The following is a 20,076-nucleotide window of genomic DNA, read 5'->3' on the forward strand; positions in this document are numbered from 1 at the left end:
CTTTCTCTACTTTATTTTACAAATCTTTATCATGTCACAAACCAGTATTTCCTTTTAGGTGGTTAGGCATTGGAATGTGTTGTTGGTGTGTGGAAGGGCAAGGTGTGGCCATCGCCTACCCCTTCAATTTTGGGTATTCCGTTAAAGGAATCTGGCGGTCGTGGATCCTGTCCGATGCCTGTGTGGCGGGGGGCCATGGAACGACCCTCGATGACATCAGGGGAGAGCTTATAGTTGTATTAGCATCAACAGGCTCCCCCGACTGGTGGTTAACCCCTCTTCAGACTCACCCCTCTCTGAGTGGGTGGTGTCAAATCTTCCGTGGTCCAATGCCTAAGCCAATACCTTCTCACATGCTGTAATCAATAAAGTTGTGGCCTTTTCTTGCCCATTAACCTTATACACTGTGTCCACATGTCTTTATTCCACCAAGCGGGGATCGGGCCCTCGAATCACAATTTCCTTTTATAATGTAGCAAAAAACACAACACCTCAGCCCCTTTCCTCACAAGAAAAGTGAGTGTCCCACACTGCTGATTGTTAAGTTTGGATTGCTTTTAAACCTTTTCCATCTTTATTATATCCATCTCTGCTATATATATTATTTCAAAGATGCAACAGCATACTGGGAAGGTTTATTTTAGACCCCTTTCCTACTGATCCTTTTTCACTGATCCTTTTCCACCAAGACCAATCATAAATGCACTGGCTATCCTTAGGGCAGGCATCTATCTTTTGCCCTTCCATCAGCAATATAGAGCAGTCCAGGATCCCCTTTGAGGCTAGAGGTTTAAGCCAACCCTTTTATTGCTGGAAATCATAAATATATTATTAATAATCGACATAAATTATGAAGGATGGGGTGACTCTATAGATTGCCAGTGAAGTATATTTTTGGACAGCCGTCCTCTCTCAGAAATACTTGGTATGTTAAATGAAAATAGTGGCTCAAAATGATTTTTCTTCATGGTATTGAAAAGAAATAATCAAATAAATTTGTTTTGGCTTGGCACTCACTTATTTTTTATGTTAGCAATAACTTAACATAGCCACAGTAAAAATCCACCATCCTACTATGCTAGAATTTGGAATGCATGGCACTGTATTTTTTTATTATTATTATTTACACACACACACAACTTTATTGCGGTCCATAGACCCAAAATACACAGCACATTTTTAAAAAGAAAATTACATTGTTGCTGTTGTTTTGATTTCATTTTTGTATTATTCCCTTGTATTCATGGATGCATAGTTGTACTTACCTTCCCACTGATTTGAAGCCACTTTGTGTCCTTCCTAAAAGAGGCTCCTGGGAGGCCGGAAGGACATTACCGGAACAACTCTTGGGTTGGCGCAACTGGCTAAAATGTTCTAAATGGTTCGAATTTTGGTTCCTCTGTTTAGTTTTTGTCGGGTTGATGTTGGTTAAATGTTTAGTTGGGGTTGGCAGTTATTTTAATTTGGGTATAACTGTAAACTGTTTATTATTGTTATTGTTATTATTGGTTTCTATTGATTTATTGGTTTGTTTGTTGCTTGTATAGGATATTTATTTATTTTGATACTTTGTTGTGTTTTTATATATGTTGTAAGCCACCCAGAGTGGCTGGGGAAACCCAGCAAGATGAGTGGGATATAAATTTAAAATCTATTATTATTATTATTAAATGTTCAGATCTGCTAGTAGAGGATGTATTCCCTTTGTTATTCCTGAGCACAATCAATAGAAAAAGCTGCTAAACTATTAATTAAAACTAGAATAATAAATGTACTTAGGCAGCATGATATACCAATTCTTCAGAAGTTTTTATTTTCCCCTTGATTGGATTTCCTCCCCAGCTCATGACATGGGATCAGAAAGTTATTCCTGTGATCTGAGGGATTGTAAATCATTCATTCATATATATATATATATATATATATATATATATATATATCTCCATACACACACATATAACTACGGTACATACACACAGCACTTTTGTTCTATCCCATTCCTAGTACAGTCCAAGGCAGATAAACTAAAATCTCATTATGTATAGAGGGCTGCATTTGTAGTGCACAAATAGACCTAGGACAATACAGTTAAAGCAACTGACTTCCTACAAATAATCTTAGAAACTATACTCTGTTAGGGATGCTGGGATTTGTACAGTGGTACCTCGGGTTACAGATGCTTCAGGTTACATACGCTTTGGGTTACAGACTCCTCTAACCCAGAAATAGTACCTCGGGTTAAGAACTTCTCTTCAGGATGAGAACAGAAATTCTGCAGTGGTGGCGCGGAAGCAGCGAGAGGCCCCATTAGATAAAGTGGTGCTTCAGGTTAAGAAAAGTTTCAGGTTAAGAACGGACCTTTAGTATGAATTAAGTTCTTAACCCGAGGTACCACTGTACTTCTCTGAGAGATAAACTACAGCTCCCAGGATTCTTTGGGGGAAGTCACATGATTTAAATGTAAGGCATGTATGCTTCCTAAACCCATTGTCTATTACATTTCCCATTCTATTCCTGTTCTTTTTGTTTAATCTGACCTTGTTTCATGGAACAAGATATCAGGATGACTTTGCCAAATCATGTTTTCTGTCAAACAACTAATACAAGTACATTACGTATAAAGTGAGTACATTTGCAGAGGTGGCAAGAAAAAAACTGATTTTGCAAACTGAATGCAGGTTTGCTTTTATAGGGACAATAATCTAAGATTCTATATTGTGTGACAACTTTTTTAATGTTAGTCAGCTTTTCTGTTCTGTTCCTTGTGTACATTCAGGCTGCAACTCTATGTATGCTGATTTGCGAGTAAACTCCATTAATTTCAGCGAGGCATCCTTCTGAGTAAACATGAAGAGGAGGACTGGCCTGTCATTCTCCTGCCCTGTTATAACTCATGCTTTAAAACAAATAAATTGATCTGGTCTCAGTACATAAATAATACTGACCTACCTTGCAATGCTTTTTGTACGAGACAATGCATGTGAACATTCAGGAAGCGCCATTAAAAGTATATTATCACTAACAGGAATACCAATAACATATTAAAGAACAGCTATGGAATCTGACATAAATAGTTGGGTCCGTGAAGGTAGCAGCGCCCCATATTGCTACAGTAAACTCAGTATTTATAGCAGGCTATGTTTGCTTTAAAAAAAAAAACTGCTCAGTTATCTGCACAGTAATGAGCAGCACCTAAGGCATGAAAAGAAAACTCATTAACAAATCCTCTTCCCATTATGCTATTCCACTTTATAAAGCAAGACTATGCAAGAAACACAGGCATATCATAAAACCCCATGAAGTTTAACGACCAGAAAGTCTTCTGATTAACTTTTATGGACATACAATAGCGCCCAGTATATTTTAGGCGCTTCTATAAATAATGGTGGTGGTGAACGATGACTCCTTCATACAATAATCCAAAACACACCACTATGCAAACAGAACACCATATTCAGTTGAAGTTTTTTCTCGACCACTGAATAAACCCCAACGACAGTTTTTAAGTCTACAAAGACTCAGAGCCACTAAGGGCGAGGAAGAAACAACCGCTATAGGCAAGAGCTGCTGTGAGTCTTAAGCCTAATGAGGGGAACAGGTTGCACATGTCCCCTTCCTATTTTATTTTTGCTTCCCCTAATTAGTCACAAGAATGTAACCTAATCACAGAGTAATTCAAACCTTTGATTAATCAATACAAAGAGCTACCCATTGCTGTTATGCAATCAACCTTATTTGATATGGTTTTCATTAACAAATAGGATGCAAGGGCTCAGAGAGTAACAGCTCTCTGTGACTGGCTGGGAATCTTGTCTTTTCTCTGAATTTCTTTTTAATCAGCTGCAATATTGCACATCGCAAGCAGTGTATTTTCCCCTGCAATCAGCATTCACTGTGATGCTCTAACTGGGATAAAGAGTCCTTGCCACTGCCGTAATTAAAGACTTGTGATGAGCCTCTGAGGCTGCACCACACACTTACCTGGGAGTAAATCCCACTGATATGAATAAATGTAGACGGACTAGGTCTGTAAATCTTAATAGCTGGCTAGATAAAAAAACACCCATTCTTCCTGCACTTGAATGTGTTAATTGCACTTTTTTTGAAATAGTTTATGAGATTTACATGCATCTAGCATCAACATCAGAGTTTAATTTTAATGGAGGTGCAATTGTTTCATCTTTCTAATATGGAGTTGTGACATACTTCCATCCCTTTCTTTTGGTTCTTAATGTTCTTCTGCTTCTGTATCAATGTTTCTTAAAAACTTATTTGTTAGCTTGTTTTCATAACATGGATAGTGTTTCAGACAATTTCAACATTTGTAATTTCTGCTATTAACTGGATTCACATGCAGCCCTCTACATGTCTTTTCAAAAACAATCTCCAATTGTTTTAATGGGACTTGCTCCCAGGTCATTGCCATAGGATTGCAACCTCAATCTATCAATCAGTTACCATTGTGAATTAGGTCAGTGTACTGAAACAGGGACATCTAAACTCATCTAAGCCCTCCTTTAAGACCACATACTGCATTAAACCAAGTATTTGCAAATAACACCAGTACAAAGGCATTTCCTCAAGAGCCAATGATCTTATAGCATATATATTATTTGATCTATTACAGTTTCAACAGCATTTGTGAATATATGTAATAAAAAAGGCTTGAATGTTCAGCGCTAATAACAGAGAAGATGAAAGATAAAAAGCTGACAAATTAATAGGATGTGAAATGACTGAAAATCTAAGAACTGGACAGCAAAGGAAGGAAGTTTACATAATAAAAAGCACACCCACAAATTATGTCTCTTTTCTACAGCCAGTGAAACTTGATTAAAAGTGATAAAGGCAAATTACTCAGTCATTATAGACATATAGCCACTCAACAAGCACCTTCATCTGGTCTTTGTCAGTTTGGAATCATTTCTACGTTCCATAGGAAGATTGTTTCCTTTAATTTTTATATGTGTACAGAAACATGTATTCTATCTCCTCATATGCTATCATTTATAACAGCTTTGACTGTCACTCCATGTCCAGCAAATGCAACAAAAATATTTCCTATCCATTTCAGAAAAACATCTGCAAAAAATTAGAAATGCAAATATTATTTATTTTAAAAAATAAATAAGGACCAGATGAAACCGCACTTAATTAATCCATGTTACCAAAAGGGATGGGCGCTGACAATGAGGATTCAGTTATTAACATGTTTGCAGGTTTGTTTTGGTTTGGTTTTTTAAAAAAAAGAAAAAGGGGGAAGAATACAAGCAAGTCCCTTTTGCTTTCACCGTCTTCTGAGTTCTAGTTCTGAATACTGACCTCTGGAAATATTCCAGTCAAAATAATTCTACAGCTGCATATAGCCTTCATATGACAGACATATGAATTGGCTAAGTCCATTATTGCAAAATGACATTTATTCTTGTATGAAATTATAAATCCACTGCAATTCATACTCCTTGTCCATTAAGGAGCTGCACAAATAAATCATTGATATGGCTTCAAGCAATCTGATGATATTAATAAACCTACCTCCAAAGAGGAAGAACAAACACAATTTCTCCATTATCCTCATACAATGAATAAATCCCATCACCTCTCCTCCCACGCTTTCATACAATAATCAAACTAGGAGCAGCCAAATCCACAAATCTGTTAAGGCCAAATACTTGCTTTTGGAGTTATTTAATCTCATTGGGACTAAACAGGTTTAAAATCAAGTACTTCAGCTGACTGGAGTTGTGGATGAATTTGAAAGCCCGTTTCCTAATGGGAGAAACCCCATCAAGTATAATTGCAAGTTACCCATTCCTCATCTTTCCTTTTCTAAACCTAATACCCCACATTCCCTTCCATGCTACCAAGTTCTGCTCACCACATTGCTCACTGCCCACAACCTTCCTGTTCCCAAAATGGTGACTTTCCCGCCACCACCCACCACCTCATCTTCAACTTTGTCTTAAAAGTTGCAAAACATATGGCGACAATAATTGTTCAAAGGGATGGAGGAAGAAGGGCTGGAATATTTAACCGAAGGTCCAAGGTATGAGATGGATGAGGGGAAAGCACAGCTGCGAGATTCACTCATACAGAGGAAAAGCCATGCAGTCTCCATCTCCTGACCTTCCCTGTCATTGAGGGAGAGGCTGGCAGGGCAAAGGTGAAAACATGTTCTTACCTTCGCTGCAGTCCTTCCCGCGGAAGCCAGTTTGGGAGCAATCACACACAGCCTGGTCATTGAGCACAGAGCAGACGCCTCCATTGAGGCAAACGTCATCCCTGGCGCACAGGTGGCTCTGTTCGTCATCCAGCCGCACTTCTTGACTCTCCACAGGCGAGGACTGTGTGTAGTTGACCCTTACATCTGTTATCCATCCCTTGAAGGGCTCCCGGTCCTTCACCGAGGAGAGTGTTACTTTTAGAGTAGCTGAACGCAGCTCAGGAGGCAACCCTCCGAGAAAGAGGCCGCTGAAGACAGTCATGTCCCGTCGCTTGGATTTCACTTCCACCCACTTAGCCTCAGTCTGGTCAATTAGTAGCGTCGTGTTCTTAAAATTGCGGCGGACAACCACTGTGTGCCACAGGTTGTCGTTAACAGCCATGTCGGAGAGCAAGATGGCGGGTTCGGCACAGAAGATGGAGAAGCTGAGCTGGAGCCTCCCGCCTTGCGTCAGGATTAACTCCAAGAAGTCACAGAAGCCCTCGTCGTCAAAGTAAAGGACCAGGCCACTGGAACTGCGGGTCTTCATGTTGAAGCTCATTTCACTCTCGCAGCAGGCATTCCATTTAGGGAAACGAGTCCACTGGCCCTCTGCTCCTGGGAATTCCAGGCTGCTGCCAAGCTCGGCCCAGCATCCCAGGAGAAGGGCCATCCATAGTAGGAGGCAACCTCCACGCCTGAGGAGCACAGGCCCCATTCTTCGTGGGGTGGGGTGGGGGAGAGGGGGGAGAGGAGGGGGGAGTGGTGGTGGGGGGGTTGAAGCAGACAGGGTAAAATCTTTCCAGGAACCCCTCACACTAGATAAGTTAACTCTTGCTTTCCTAATGTTCTGGGGAGGAATAGTGGAGTTGCCTCTCCCAGTAGGAGAGGCTCAGGGGAGGCGCACCCAATATGTAAATCCCTCCTCCCTTCAAAAAAAAAAAGAAGAAGAAAAAGCAAAAAGCAAAATGAATGAAAGTGAATATTTTCAAGCACAAGCAAATGTGCAACTTTGACGGGGATGTAAAAAAATGACTTTAGAAATAAAAGGCACTGGTAGATGCTATTCGGTCATCTGCTTGGCTTTCGAAGGAGATGTCTAAGGATGGATGAGTCAGCAGAAATTTTTACCATCAAACACCCATGTCACCAAGTTGGAAAGGAGATGGGATGATGTTCAGAGAGGAGAAGGCCAACAAGCCACCCAGAAAACCTTCTCCAAAGATCCACAGGCCCACTGAGACTCTATCAATATCCCAGCACACATGGAGGAATCAGTATCCAAGCGCGTGTAGAAGTCATGTTACCCGATAGCTGTATTTCCCCAGGATTCTCCCTCACCTTTCGCTGCAAGCAATTGCCGGATTACAATCCAGTCTTCTCAAGGCTGATCCTCTCATCAGATCATGGTCTGCTTGCCATGCAACAGATCAGGAGGAGATTCCCAATGGAGCTGAAATCCAGACACTGTCATGAAGCTCAGAAGCTACTTGAAATGCAAAGCTTCACAGCTCCTGTATTGTTTTGGGGTTTTGTTTTCCTTGAGCAAGGCCCAAACTATGAAGATCCTGGTGTTTGATCGTTGGGGGGTTTTGCGCTGTGCTCTTTTCAAAATAAAAAAACCATCTGTGAAGATATAAAACAAAAGACAAGTACATTTCAAAACCACGAATGAAAAGTAAAACGAGCCTGTAAAAAGGGTGAGGGTAACCACAGATTTAAATGTAACCAGAGGCAAGTGCAAGCTGCCTTGCTACAATAAAGCTAAAGCTTCATGCTTTATGCCCTATGCTGGGGGGGGGGGAGTTTCTTGTGATGAATTCCATTCAAGTTAACTCCATTAGTCACTGTTTTAAATGCCCAAGTCTGTTTGCAGCAGTAATTTTTTGGACTGGAAAAATCATTGGAAAAGCCTTTTTCATGTACAGAGCTTGTTATGGCAGAAAGGGGCATTTAAATGTGTTACTTATGTTTACTGCCATTTGGGCATCTTCAAACATAATTCATTACAGAAATAAACCTACGCCTACTATCCTCCATTCAGTGATGTTATTGCATGCTGTGAACCTGCTTATTTCCCCCCAGTGTTCTTAAATTCATGAAAATGGGACAAGATCACAACAGAGCCGAACAGACGGTGAATTACCATAGCTGTTGCATTCCTTGCTAGAAGTAGGATTGTGTTTGTTATGTCTATAATATTTGTTGGAATCTTTTAGCTGTTGAAATTTTACATTATTGCAAAGGGGGGAGAAGCTTGGATGCCTAACAGCTAGATAGCTGTATCATACAGATCACAGTTCAGCCATCCGCTGCTGTTACTCTTTTAGGACCAGGGATAGCCAACAGTGGCATCTTCTAGACCCCAGCTCTCAATATCCCTGGCTATTTGTCATGATGGCTGAGGCTGATGGGAATTGTGGTCCAGGAACACCTGAAGGGGAACACAGTGGCTACCTCTGCTTTAGGATAAAGGCCAAAGCCCTGTTCACAGAAGCCTCTATATATACCTTCTCATATTGGAATTAATTTGTGCGTGCGTGCGAGTGTTTTTGTGTGGTATGGCTAAAGCAGTTTGCATGTTTTAAGAAATACATCTCCCCCACCACTGCCTTGAACTCTCCCAGTTGTATATTTAACTTAATGGATAATACATATTTACTGATAGCTTTTCTATAGTAAATCTGTGTCCCACTTTAGCAGCACAAGCTGTCATCCTGCAGAACTCAGGCACATGCAATAGCAACACCCCCCCCCTCAAAAAAAAGCCTCAAAGTAGAAGTAACACCAGAGCACAACCTTCCCTAGACTATCAAATGTCATTTTCTTTCTTGATGTGCCTTGAGCAAATTTCACCCACTGCCATCCCTAATTTGCATTCTATTGCACAGTAACCGGGAGCATTCCAATGTTGTGCCAATCAGGTGGGAAGCTGAGGAGAAGGGGAATAGCTTGATATTGTGCAGTGATTGGTAGGAAGCAGTATCTTGCAATTGTTGGTACAGTTTTGTATTTCAGAAAATGTTGGAATGAACAGTGCAGTGCTTTAGTAAATATAAATAATTTCAATCAGTTGCCAAGGTGCTTGACGCATTTTAATGCCTTGTAAGTTCAAGATGGAGGGAGCCAACATTCTGTAATTTCTCAGGACATGTTTCTGTTTGTTTTTAATTTTTGCTTTTCAATTTTTGCTTTGCGCATTTTAATACTTTGAAATTTCAAAGGAACAGAAGAGGAAACGGATAGCAGTAGCACTATGTAAGTCTTGGCACATTTGTAATTATTATTATTATTATTATTATTATTATTATTATTTATTAAATCTATATACTGCCCTTCATCCAAAGAACATGTTTAAGAACACAATAATGTGGTTTTCACAAGGTCAGACCATTGTAAAGTGAGTATTGTGCCACTGACTGGATCTCACTTTCCAGTGTTTCAGATTACTTTTTCCTCATCCTAATGGGAGACTGAATGAATCTGGAACTTTCTCCATGCAAATAATGTTCTTTATCACTGAGCTATGGATCAGTTTATATCTCCCTGTATGAGTAAATGGGACTACTTGGTAACAGCTACACAAATCAAGAATAGGGCTTCATTTTATAATTGCTGAGAGTGAGCTCTATTTGAGGAGAGGGAAAGAAGTGTCTTTGTTGGGACTGAAATGCCCCTCTCAATAAGGTATTCCTTTATGAAGGGATGTGGGCAGTGCATCAGGATGTGAAGCTGTGTGGTAGAAATGCAACTGTTCAATTAAATTAGAATGCATTTAGGGTGCTGTTCCCAAATGCATTCAGGGACCCACTAAATATGGCCATACCTTCCAACATTTCACAGATGAAAACAGGAGCGTGCTTCTAACATCCCAATTCTAACTCAGTGGCCCTAGTCATTGCTCTACCATTGCCCATCTGTCAAAGGCTCGTTGCTACCAGCTACAGTCTGCTTTAGCCTATCCTCCACTGAACGAGGCCCAAAATGTGGTGTCTGACAATGCAACCATGGGCAAAATGACAGGCTGCACACTGCATGCTTACTATCAGTGCTCGTTAATAATTATAATTAATAATTATATGCACGTGAACTAGAGAAGAGGTGCATCACTGCACAGTCCACTTTTGATACTGGGTCTGAAGTGTGCGTAGAGGTAGGTGGAACTCTGAAGAATGCATACCTGAGTACCTCATGCTAGCAAAATGCTAGGATGCAGGGCCGGCCCTACCATTGGGGGTAGGGGATACTGCAATTTATGGGAGGTGCTTGACCCCACCACTATTCCTTTAGAAATAAATAAAGCTCCCCTTTTCCCTTCTATTATCCACCACCACCACTCCTTTAGAATCCCCTTTTGTGGGGCTGACAGGGCTGTTTGTACCACACCACCTCTCTCGACCTCACCTGCAACCCACAGCCCTCAGGTGTTGTGAGGGATGCTTCCCAGTCAACCAGCTTCTTAGTAACATCCAAGTGCCAGTCCAGCCAGCTTCTTTATGCAGAAAGAGGGGGACCACCGTGCCATATGCCTCAGGCAGCAAATTGTCTTGGGTCTACTCTGTGATAATATGGACTGTGCCTCATAAATAAGGAAAGAGGTTGTGTGTTGTTGTGTTTCCAGTGCGTGGTGGTGGTTTGGTCAGCGCTGCTCAACTTGAGGGAAATTTCTTGGGCCCGAGACTGAGGGTCTTTTTCCACGCAGGCGCAGACGGCCTTGTGCGCGTTTGTGTGGACCCTTTCGGCGATAGCTGAGCACGGCCAGAACAGCAGCAGCAAAAGCCTCTCTTCACCTCCTGAGGCAAGAGCCAACCCCGCCGAGACTTCGACGGAAGACGCAGCAGGCCCTTCCCCACCTGGAGAGAGGCTCTGAGGCGGCAAGCGCCGCCAGCTGCCCCGGCCAGCCAGGTGTCTCTCCCCGCTGTCCGGAGGGCTGGCTGGGAAGGAGGCGCCACAATTTATGGCACCGCATTGAGCGTCCGCTGGCTCCTTCGTCCTCCCTCAGCCTCCTTCTGGCGCTCCCACACGCAGCGGCGGAGGCAGCAGCAGCAGCTCTGCCCCGCCTCGCTCCGCCTTCCTCTTGCCCGGCAGCGCGCGCGCCAGGCTCGGAGGCCGCCGGTGCCTTGGCAATCTCGGCGCCTTGGCTGAAGGCAGGTGCGGGAAAGGGAAGGAGCCCGGCTCCCCTTGGCTCTCCACAGCCCAGGCGCCGGCGGCGCACCCGCCTTCCTCCCGGGGAAATAGAAGGAAGGAGGGGAAAGGAAGCGTCGTGCGTCTCCGTGCGCTTCGCGGTGTGTGTGTGTTTTGGAGAGCGGGGGCGCGCGCCTGTCTTTGGCCGAAAGTATCCCGGGGAAAGGGGTGGGGATCTATAGAGCCTGCGGCCGGGAAAAAAAGGATGCGTGATGCGAGAGGGTGGACGGGATTCCTCGTCCAGCAGGTCTGGGGGAAACGAAAGAGAATCGCCAGAACAGAAAGCATCTGGCTGGTGCCACTGATTGGCCGGAGCTCTCCAAGGTCCCGCGCATCGCTTTCTCGGCTCTGCTTCACGAGACGCTTTTTAACTGCAAGACTCCGACCCGCAAGCGGAGACCTTCCGCGCGCAAAACACACACACACACATGTGCGCTCTGGCTCGCTCCCCAAGAGTGTGGGTGTGCGCTGGATGCGACACACGCCGAGCCTGGAGCCTGGGTGTTGTTGTTGTGTTTTATGCATGCAAAGCATGTGCTCTGCCCATGAGCTGTGGCCCCCCTCGCAAAATAAAAGGGGCTCTCGTCTTTTGCATGTTAGGTAGGGCCCATCCTCTGACTAGCAGGAGTTCTCAAAGGGCCCAGCTACCCAGAGATCCTTGGAACCGGAGACGCCAAGAATCCAAACCCGCATGCAAACCGTGCGCTCTGCCTGTAAACCCTTCCTGGAAATGTGGGTGTGCTCCGTGAAAAATGCTAAAGGAAAGGGGGCCAGACAATGAATATGTATCTGTGTTGGGATGCGGGGTGGGATAGTTCATTAATTACAGAAAATAGCTTCTTGAATGAGAGCTAATGAATTTGAAGGAGGATAACCTGTGTACGAGCTGGAGGGATTTTTTACTTGACCCAATGTTTTACGGTTGCGATGGGAGGTGGGGGAAAAACAGAATTGCAGAGCAAAGCTGCAGGAAGGGGTTCATTTGTACAGGTGTGTGCCAGGGAGAGAAAGAGAGAATGGCATGGAAGGGTTGTGTGGGTTTTGTGTGGCAGAGTAAGCAAAGGGGGAGAAAATGCATCGATTTCGGGTGTTACAAAGAACTGCGGAAGGAACTGATTGTCTGCCTCACTCCCATTAGTGAAAAGAGGCTCTGTATAGGGGAGAGAGAGAGAGAGAAAGAGAGCCTTCCATCCACAGCAGTGAGCATCATAAGAGGCGTTTGGATAAGGAGTTGACTGTGCAAAAAAATAAAAAATAAAAGAGAGGAGGCAACCGAGGGTGTGATCATATCTACGACATGAGGTGTCATGATGGCGAGGCATGAGTGAGCAGGAACTGGCATTGGGGGGGGGGATGAGCACCCCCAAGGAGTATGTGGAAAGTGTGTTGTGTTGTTGGGTGGGTAAACTGCAGAGGTGATAAAGTGCATGTGAGAGAGGAATGGCGCACACACGGCGACGGTGTGTCATCATTAAATGTGCAACTTATTGCAGCCGCCGTTGTGATGGGTGAACACAAGGGGTTACTGCAAGTGTAAGAAACAGAAGGGGATCTGGATTTTTTTTGGGGGGGGGGGTTCTCCCTGTGCCTTACTAAGACTGAAATGCATTTGCTGCAAGTAATGAGGAAAGTGTGTGTGTGTGTGTGCTCGTGGATTTGCATTTCTGTGTCTACAGGTTTGGAGATGAAAGGTGAACACATGAAGAGAGCAACTGTGTGTGTAAAGTGGGGGGGGGGGGGGCTGTTGCTGAGGCCACTGTGAGAAGTTGATCATCTGTGCGCCCAATGGCATATACGGCATGCATAGAGAGGGAATGGAAATCTCCCAGAGATATTATATTTTCCAAAAGTTCCTGGAGCCACAGCCATCCAGTCTGTGGCTTGGAGGAGAGTTTTTGTTTCTGCATTTCATATAATCTTTAGAGAACGGCTATTGGCAGGGGTGGTGGAGGTACAAATCCAAAAGAGGACGAGAGATAGATGAGCTGTAGCTATGGACAGGTAATTGTCTGTATGATTTAAGAGTTAAAATGTTCTCAGAAAGGAGTATCCTCTGGTCTCTGATTGTGAGGTTATGTGGTTAATATTAGTATTGGGAGGGGGGAATCATGTCTGTCCATCTCAAGGGGAAAGGCTACTGCTGGATTGACCACACATACGGGAAGGGTAGGAGCTGTGCCAGTGGGGAGGAAAAAGTGACCAGCTGCGTTGCTGTAAGACTGGACAAGGCTGTATGTGCTTGTCTGAACACACAAAATACACCTAAGAGCCAGGAGTGAATAGCAGAGTGGTCCCTACAAGTGTCAGCAGGAGAGAGACATTGAGCTAAGGAGATCCCTCTTCAACATCCTTCTTAGATGAAATTGATGGCCAGCCCCTTTCCTTCTTCTCTCCCTCTCTCCCCCTCCCACCCCACGCTCTCTGCACTGCCCCCTCCTCATGCATATATATATATATATATATATAATGCCAAAACAGCAGCAAATAAAAAATAAATAAATAGCCACTTGCTTATTTATTATGGCTGATACAATGATAAACAGCACCGACTGTCTAGTCATTTGCAAAACAAGTGAAGCAGATATATATAATGGAAGATGGACTGCTGATTTAACAGGCATGCTTTTAAAGTGGGCTCTCAGACCTTTTAAATATATAAAGAAAGAGAGAGAGAGATTAAAACCTTTTTGTCCTTTCCCCCCCTCCATTTAATAAGGTGGGGATACAGTGTTGCACCGCTCATCAATAAATGCAACGCCCTCTCCTCTAAGAAAAAAAAATACCTGATCGGGGCTTTTAAAAATTAAAATCACGTTTTGGTCACAGGTGCCCCCAACTGAGCTATTAAAACAAGGGCGGAGGAGCGGGGGGGGGGGTGAAGAAGGGAAGGAGACTTAAAGCAAGGGAGACTGATATGACAATAAATCCTTAATAAATAGCAGGTCATTTTGGCACATATAGTCTTGGCAGCGTCCTGCTGTTATAAGTGTCCATAGGATTTTCTCCGGGTGCGGGAAAGACCTGGAGAGAACACGAATGGTAGACTCAAATAAATAAAATAAACGGGGAGCTCGGGGTGGAGGTGTTGGGGGGACACAAAAACAACCTTTGCTGCAGCCAAAGAGAGAAGCGCTTTAGTTCAAAAGCAAAATCCTTAACACCACCATTATTTGTATTTATTTATGGTTACTTAGCGCCCCCTCCCCCATTTTCGTATATCCCTACCTACTTATTTCCTAGCATCGAATCCTTTCTTTGGCTACTAAAGGGGGAAAACACGGGATTATTTTCCTTTTTTCCTCTACCAAGGAAGGCTGCAGATACATATACAGATATATACGCACGGATAAAATCCAAAATAAGGCACCAACAAGGCTAAGAGCAGTTTCTTCTAATCCATTAGGTAGGCAAAGGGGAGGCGATAGGGAGAACATCCCCACCCCAGCTCTCTCGAACGGATCTCCATCAAAAACGTCCCGAAATGCCAACCTTTCGTCAAACCACCTTACCAGCTTCCTACCCGCTCCCCGAAACGCTCCTTATTCCTATTGCCCCATCTCCTTCCAACGAAGGTGTGCTGGGAGGAAGGAAGGTGGCTGGGGGGGAGGGGGGGTAAGGAAAGAGACATGCAAGAAGAGGATCGATTCCCCCCTCCCCTCTCTCCCCCCCCCATCCGCGAGTCTCCAAAACGCCAGCGAGACCTGCCTCCCCTCCCTCCCTCCCTCTCTCCCCCCACCCCACGCCCGATCGCGAATAAATCACCACCGGCAGCCTTTCAACTTCCTAACCAGCCACCATCGCGCCGAGATCGTCTACCTCTTGCTTCCCCCCAAAAAAAAATTTGAGGAAAACGCCGCACGCCAAGCCGGAGCGCCTTCTCGCGCCTTCTCCTGCCTCCTCGACGGACCAGAGCGTCCCTAACCCGGGTCCTTAACGCCCGCAGCCTCCCCGATCTCCTCCGCTGCCGCCGCCGCCGCCACCTGTCCCCTCCCCAAGCCAGCTATTTACCTGCACGGCTGTTCCTTTCCGCTCGCAAAGACGGCTCTCGAGGCATGTGTTGGCCAAAGAGAATTTCCCTTAGGTTCCTTTTCTCTTTCTCTCTCTCTCTCCCTTTCCTTCTCTTCTTCTTCCTTCCTCCCTTCCCTCCTCTCCCTCCCCTGAATAAGGCAGGATCGGCGGGGGTGGGGGGAGAGAGAGAGAGAGACGAAGCAGGGGGTAGAAAGGGAGGGGGGTCTTTTTTTAAAAAAAAAAGTGCCGTCCGTTGCCTTTTCAGCAGCGTCAGGCTCCGGCTTCTCTCTATCTCGCAGAACCGGGGAGGAGAGGCAAGCGAAAAGGAGGGCTGGCGGGGGCCCACGTGACCGCCTGGTTGCTGTCTGTCTGCAAGAGGAGGGAGGAGCCGTCCTCTCTGCAGCATCGTGGACAGTAGCCGCTCCCTCCTTCCTTCCCTCCCTCCCTCTTTCCACGGCAGCCTCAATCTCTCCATCACAGCCAGGCTGGAGCAAAAGGGGAGAGACAGGTCCGCGCTTCATCTTCGGGGGGGGGGGGGACTTGGGAGCGGGGGACGCAGGGTAGAACGAAATGCAATTTATAGATTGGATCCAAAACAGCCCCTTTGTTCATTTTTCCCCCCTTTCTCTTTTTTGCACCAAATTCTGATCTTCTCTTCAAAGCCGGTGACGTGATCGTGCTTTCTAACACGCCCCCTCCCCGAGCCTTTTCCACAGCAGGGATCCTGTATATAGAGATGTGTCCTACTGCTGCTGGTTCCCCCCCACCCCACCCCCAGAAAATGGAAACCTCGTGGAGCTTTGCCTAGCGGTCTGTGGGTAGCAGAGGATGGGAACTGAGGAGGCACCCCCCCCCAATATTCCCCGCCTTCAGACCGGCTCTGGGTTTCCACAAGAGGCACGCAGGCACGCACCCTCCCGTTACACACACAGCCCTGTTGTATTTATGTATGGTTCAAGGCAAACACGCAACTTTATTTACAGAAAGAAAAGATGAAGACGCAAGTGGACCTTCCTTTACACAGGGATGTTGAATGTTCCAGCACGTGCTCAGACAGCATTTGTGTGTGTGTGTGTGTGTGTGTGTGAGAGAGAGAGAGAGAGAGAGAGAGAGAGAAGTTTCCCTGCAACTCAATGGATTAATGTTATAGATGGAACCATCTTCTCTTGTGTCTTCTGCCAGGAGAATCAGTAGAAAGCCAAGTGAGAGATGAGAATAAGAAGAGCTCTCCTGTAAAGTCTACCTAAAGGTAAAGGGACCTCTGACCATTAGGTCCAGTCGTGACCGACTCTGGGGTTGCGGCGCTTATCTCGCTTAATTGGCCGAGGGAGCCAGCATACAGCTTCCGGGTCATGTGACCAGCATGACTAAGCAGCTTCTGGCAAACCAGAGCAGCGCACGGAAACGTCGTTTACCTTCCCGCCGGAGCGGTACCTATTTATCTACTTGCACTTTGACGTGCTTTCAAACTGCTAGGTTGGCAGGAGCAGGGACCGAGGAACGGGAGCTCACCCCATCATGGGGATTCGAACCACCGACCTTCTAATCGGCAAGTCCTAGGCTCTGTGGTTTAACCCACAGCGCCACCTGCGTTCCCAAAGTCTACCTAGTTCACCCTTATCACCAGTCAGACAGATACCTTTGGGGACCTCTGACAAGAAAGACATGAAGGCACCAGTCATCTTGTGTCGCCTGCCTCCAAAATCTGGTACTTTGAGAAGTATACAGCCTCTGAATGTGGCAGTACTATTGGACTAGCATGGCTAACAGCCTATCAGCTATGAATATGCCTCATTTTAAAACCCAGATAATGGCTGGGGTGCTTGTCAGCTTTTGATGTGCAAAGGATCCTGCCTTAGGACTAGCCCTTTGGCTGCATCTTCTGGTCTCTCCTCTGCCATTGTGAGTCTTCAAAATGTTTTGTCCCCCATAAAGCTCAAACAACTTTCTTCCAGCAAAATAATTCCAAAGCGGAAATAAATCAACCTTGCCACTTTCAGGTGTGGTCTGTATGCCTGTATGTTAAGTCAGGCTAGCCACTCTGACAGCTGGATCTTCCCTGTTTTAGGTTGTCAGGCTGGGATGGGATATTCTAGCACCAGATTTGAAAACTTAACTCTATGCTACCACATATATACACTGGCAGAACAGTGAACTGCAGGCTCTGATGCATAAAACTCTTTACTCACCCCAGTTCCAACTGGATGCCTGCAAGAATCAGCAACTCAAATAAGCACAAAATTTAATACAGGATATCCAAGTTCATAGAGTGAAATCAGGGGTTTTCCTCAATTCTATTTTTCCATGTTTGCACACATACCAATCTGCATTTTAGTGGTAACGCAGTTTAGCGGTTCTTGAAACACCATATTGGTACAGTGCCTGGACAATCACAGAGCACCACAACGGTCCCACTTGCTGTCCTCCTTAATTCTTACCTAGCTCTGTTTCCCTCCTCAAGCTCTGCTTGTGTCTAAATTGTGCTCCTTGATCTGGGCTGGAGTCTTCAACTACAAAGACACTGTCCTGAGCTAGCACACCTTGCCTAGACAGATCGTACCACTCCTTGCCTCCACTGTGCTTTTAGACTAGCACTTCACCTTTGATCTGAAAATCAGATATGAGAGCTTGGACTGTTTTTGTCAACATGGCTCAGTGGAGGAACACATGCATTGGAGGATAAGGCTCTCAGTGGCTAGGCTCCTAACCCTGAGGAATGTAAAGTAAAGGTACCCCTGCCCAACCCTGATGAATGTGTTCTACCTCAATTATCAGAGGCAGTATTCTTCTGAATACTGGTGGCCTGGAGGTTCTGGAGAGAAGAGTGTTGTTGTGCTCAGATCCTTCTTTATATATATATATATATATATATATATATATATATATATATGTTTTTCAACATATCATTTTCAACAATAATTAAACATACTTTTACATCTTATACAATTTTTTGACTTCCATCAATCACATCTGAAAATTTTCCAATCTATTCACTTAATTTACATTTCTTATTTTCACTATTACTTTTAAATCTCATAACTAATATCTCTTTTCTTTCTCGTCTTTGCAATATTTCATATATTTCTCCTTACAAAACTTCTTGTAGTCCTACTAGCGTAATTTGTTGATTACAGTTGCTCTTCAAATAATTCATATATTTCTTTCAATCTTCTGTAAATCTCTGGTCCCGCAGGTTTCGAATCCTTCCTGTCATTTTATCCAATTCTGCGTAGTCCGTTAATTTTATCTGCCATTCTTCTTTCATTGGTATTTCTTCTTGCTTCCATTTCTGAGCCAAGAATACTCTTGCCACTGTTGTTGCATATAGCGCTCAGATCCTTCTTGCATGCTTCCCCATGGCATATGATTGGCCACTGGACTAGATGGGCCACTGGTCTGATCCAGCGGGCTCTTCTTATGTTCTTGTACAGAAGGCCACAGGTTTAATCCCTGGCATATGCAGGTACGACTGGGAATGCTCCCATCAGAGTAGGCTATACTGAGTGGTGGAGTCTCCTTCTTTGGAGGTCTTTAAGCAGAGGCTTGACAACCATATGTCAGGAGTGCTCTGATGGTGTTTCCTGCTTGGCAGGGGGTTGGACTCGATGGCCCTTGTGGTCTCTTCCAACTCTATGATTCTATGATTCTATGACCTGTGGTCTGACTTGGTATAAGGAAGTTCATTGTGTTTCTGTATTCTTACCATCTTCTTGTGCAAACAGTCCTAGAAGGATTTGCCCACAATTTCGAGACACTTTGCTTCCAGCTGGCCAACTTCTGAGCATAGGCATAAAATAAGAATGAGGATACTCCAGTAACATTTTGAAACAAAACATTAATCAAGGACAATATTACTCTGTTCCATTAATTTATTTGTGTTTAGATGGAGGAGAGGAGGAGGAGGAAGCAGCTGGGGCTCGCAAAGACTCTGCCTGATATTCTTGAAAGCTTACACCAATCTGGATTTATTGTACTGCTCTAGAGGAACCATTCTTATGACTCGGCAAAATGAGGGGCACCAACCTTTTTGTAATCGGTGGGCACACCTGTGATTGTTGAGGAAGTGCCGTGGGCACCAGCCACAAAAAGGCTGCCTTGGGGGCATTGCACAAAGCTGGATTTAGGTTTGATGAGGCCCTAAGCTACTGAAGGTGATAGGGCCCTTTATATGTCAAGCTGCCATTTGTCAACAACAAATTGTGGCTGTTTTTTGTGTTGAATATATGCTATATGGTAATTTATGGACCTAATATTTGCACATAGCAAAATATGGATTTTATCAAAGTAATTGTTGAACTGAAATACAGTGGTACCTCAGGTTACATACGCTTCAGGTTACAGACTCCGCTAACCCAGAAATATTACCTCAGGTTAAGAACTTTGCTTCAGGACGAGAACAGAACTCGTGCAGCGGCGGCGCAGCGGCAGCAGCAGGAGGCCCCATTAGCTAAAGTGGTGCTTCAGGTTAAGAACAGTTTTCAGGAGGGGCCACTAGGAGGCGCATCGGAAGATGGCTGACAATAACATCTCTCCAACCCACAGGAGGTAATTAGGAGGCTGTGATGGGAGTAAATAGCCTCCCTACCCCCCCCCAGGATTGTGGGGGGGGGGCTGCCTTTGCCTGCTGTGCCCCTATACCACCCCCGAATTTGTGGGGATGGGGGCACTAGGCGGAATGCCCT

At 44.7% G+C, this 20,076-nt stretch overlaps 1 protein-coding gene across 29 annotated transcripts in view; it reads right to left on the reverse strand.

The window, feature by feature from the left end:
• NRXN1 (neurexin 1) overlaps window positions 1-20,076 on the reverse strand; it is a 1,569,693-nt gene that overhangs the window by 976,501 nt on the left and 573,116 nt on the right. For 21 of the 29 annotated variants that reach the window (XM_081000828.1, XM_081000824.1, XM_081000819.1 and 18 more), the window contains exons 1-2: window positions 15,395-15,702; window positions 6,182-7,828 (exon numbers count right to left, since the gene is read on the reverse strand). In XM_081000828.1, coding sequence (XP_080856954.1) covers window positions 6,182-6,920 — 739 coding nt within the window. In that variant the 5' untranslated portion in view covers window positions 6,921-7,828; window positions 15,395-15,702. Of the gene's footprint in view, window positions 1-6,181; window positions 7,829-15,394; window positions 15,703-20,076 lie in introns of those variants that run through there. The other 8 variants (XM_081000831.1, XM_081000830.1, XM_081000829.1 and 5 more) reach the window with 2 other exon arrangements.

This window comes from Podarcis pityusensis (assembly GCF_964106645.2).
Source record: "Podarcis pityusensis genome assembly, chromosome: 3".
NCBI lineage: Eukaryota > Metazoa > Chordata > Lepidosauria > Squamata > Lacertidae > Podarcis > Podarcis pityusensis.